This window comes from Aplysia californica, unplaced genomic scaffold (assembly GCF_000002075.1).
Source record: "Aplysia californica isolate F4 #8 unplaced genomic scaffold, AplCal3.0 scaffold00047, whole genome shotgun sequence".
Classification (NCBI taxonomy): domain Eukaryota; kingdom Metazoa; phylum Mollusca; class Gastropoda; order Aplysiida; family Aplysiidae; genus Aplysia; species Aplysia californica.
In genome coordinates this window covers 1,923,986-1,926,426 of record NW_004797317.1, presented here as the reverse complement: position 1 = coordinate 1,926,426, position 2,441 = coordinate 1,923,986, and the positions used below count along the sequence as shown (strand labels likewise).

Genomic DNA, 2,441 nt, shown 5'->3' with positions numbered 1-2,441 from the left:
GTCTGTCTGTCTGTCTGTCTGTCTGTCTGTCTGTCTGTCTGTCTGTCTGTCTGTCCGTCCTCTTTCTGAATCTCTTGTAATCACCATCTGAGCGGCTGTCTATTCTTGTGAAATCGTCGTCATAGTCTCATTTCCGTCACATGTCGTTCGCGGGAGTCGTTGAATGCCACCTTGTATTGTCATTTTACAATATATATTTGAGTGCTTTTTAGAGTTTTGGGTACCAGCGACTGAGGTGCACCTCGCTATCGAACGCAAAAGACTTATGCCATGTAGGCAGGAATTTCATGAAGTATCACGCACGGTCTTTCTGCTGCGACTTTGGGTCCCCCTCATCCTGGGTTTTCCCTGACAGAAAGGATCGAAGCCACCTATTAAGGGTTGCAAGTTCAGTCCACAGGGGCGTAAAAACTCCCACATTAAAAATAATGTTAGTGCATGTTGTAAATCATAGAATGAAAGCCTGGCAAAAAATTAACCGGACATCTTGGATAAAATCAAGTAGTCTGAGAAATACACGCACCCGAAAATGTGTATTCCCCTGAATTTTTTGTGTGTGCACGTGTCCTTTTTTAATGGGCACGATTCTCACGCAAGCGTTTTTATGTAGGACGAAGAGGTCAGAAAAAAGGGGGAAAGACAAAGGAAAGAAGGGACACTACTGATCACTCAAGCGGGAGAACTGAGGCAGAAATCACCATCCTGCTTTCCCATTCGTCCATCTGGAACAAAGCAGGATGATTCTTTAGCCAGTGCCCCGGTGGTGTCTTCGCCTGCTACCCTGTCACGTGACCCGAATTGTGTCATTAGCTGTCGACGTCAATTTCCCCTCTCCCATCCGGGTGCCCCGCCGTGGCCGCGGGCAAAGCGGCCATTGTCTTCACCATGTTTCCTTGTTCAACAGCAGAAAAATATCACGTCCCGAGAGAATATTAAAACGAAAGCTGGTTCTCTTTGTACCGTTAGCCATTGGAATTTTTAAGAATATTGCAATTCTGTAACATGCAGCTTTAAACTATTGTATGGGCGGAATAGGAAGAGCGATTGGAGTCAAATACAACCTTGACATCAAGTCAGAAAGGAGGATACTTTTAACGTTTTAAACGTAAGGCTATCTCCCTAAGATGCTACATTCTTACGGGAAACATGCTCAGAATGTCAGTACAAGTACAACTGTACATCAAATGGGCAACGACCAACGTACCGACGCTACTCAAACACGGCACGAGCACGCTGTCCCCTACTCCTCAGATCCCTTCTAATTCTTCCAAGTGGCTCTGCTGTTTGTTTTACCTGGCTCGTACTAACGCTGTTTTTATCATTACGACTTTTCTCTTTGCTCACGTTCGCAATGATCTTTCTATGGCTCTTAGTCTTTTGTAAGTTAAGCCTCTCAGACATTTCTCTTGGTCTTCATGGCAACTCGTTCTGCATTCGAATCTTTAATCTTCAGTTTCGTAATGTCAGTAAATCATATTTGCTTACCTCTCTCCCGCCTTTCAAGAAACGAGGATGCTTGCAAGTTCAGATGCTCAGGCATCGAAATGGCTCGTGTGTGTCTCGTAAACCATTTACGTCATACAGCCCTATTACATAAATGTGTCCTTCACGCCCTGTTTCAGACAAACGCCAGCAGGGGACGACCAGAAGTCCGAGGCCGAGTCGCACCTCTACGGAGGCGGGGCTGGGTAAGAGCACGAGGGTCATGCACGTGAATGCATGCCACCTGGCTCACCGCTTGTGTGCAGTGTGTGGCGTGCAATAACATAACATAGATCTAGACTACTCACTTGTTTCAGGCCGTGCCCGATACCGCCATGAAGCTAACCCGGTCAGGACAGGGTGTGCCATGTCTTAAATACCTGATCTAATATCGTTTATTTCGTTTGTTTGCTTTTCTCCCATGCCCATCGTTTATTATCCTGTTTTCCCTGAAATCTACTATCAGCAGTAGACCCGAATGAATTTTGTATAGAGAATTTTCAGTTGCCTTTTGTATAATACCTTAATGTGTGCTGTGATGTTCAGTTTTCTTCGGGATTTTGTGTTGTTGTTGTTGTTGTTGTTGTTGTTGTTGTTGTTGTTGTTGTTGTTGTTTTTGTTTGTTTTGTTTTTTGTTTTTTTGTCGTCGTTCCCCATCGATAACAACATGCCTAAATTATTGATTGACTTGTACTGTTGTTGTAGAAACAACTCGTAGGGTCGTTTGCAACATGTCCGTTCTAACATTAGAGTGTAGTACGACTTACGTATGGTTGAAATAAATAAGAAGTAAATTTGTTCATCGTCGGCAGCATGCCATGTACGTACCCTGGACATTTTTATTAATGGCTGTGTTTTCACAAGGCGAGCAACGATAGCATGCGAGGAAGGATACAGCTTTTGTTGTTTTTACTGCATGCTTAGAGGTGGTGCGAATACTAGGTTACTTACTCTGCCTT

The 2,441-nt window shown here is 44.2% G+C and overlaps 1 protein-coding gene across 1 annotated transcript in view; it reads left to right on the top strand.

The window, feature by feature from the left end:
• Positions 1 to 2,441, top strand: part of LOC101848804 (netrin receptor UNC5B-b) — a 205,910-nt gene that overhangs the window by 172,899 nt on the left and 30,570 nt on the right. The window contains exon 7 of the mRNA XM_035968228.1: positions 1,623 to 1,688. Coding sequence (XP_035824121.1) covers positions 1,623 to 1,688 — 66 coding nt within the window. The remainder of the gene's footprint in view (positions 1 to 1,622; positions 1,689 to 2,441) is intronic.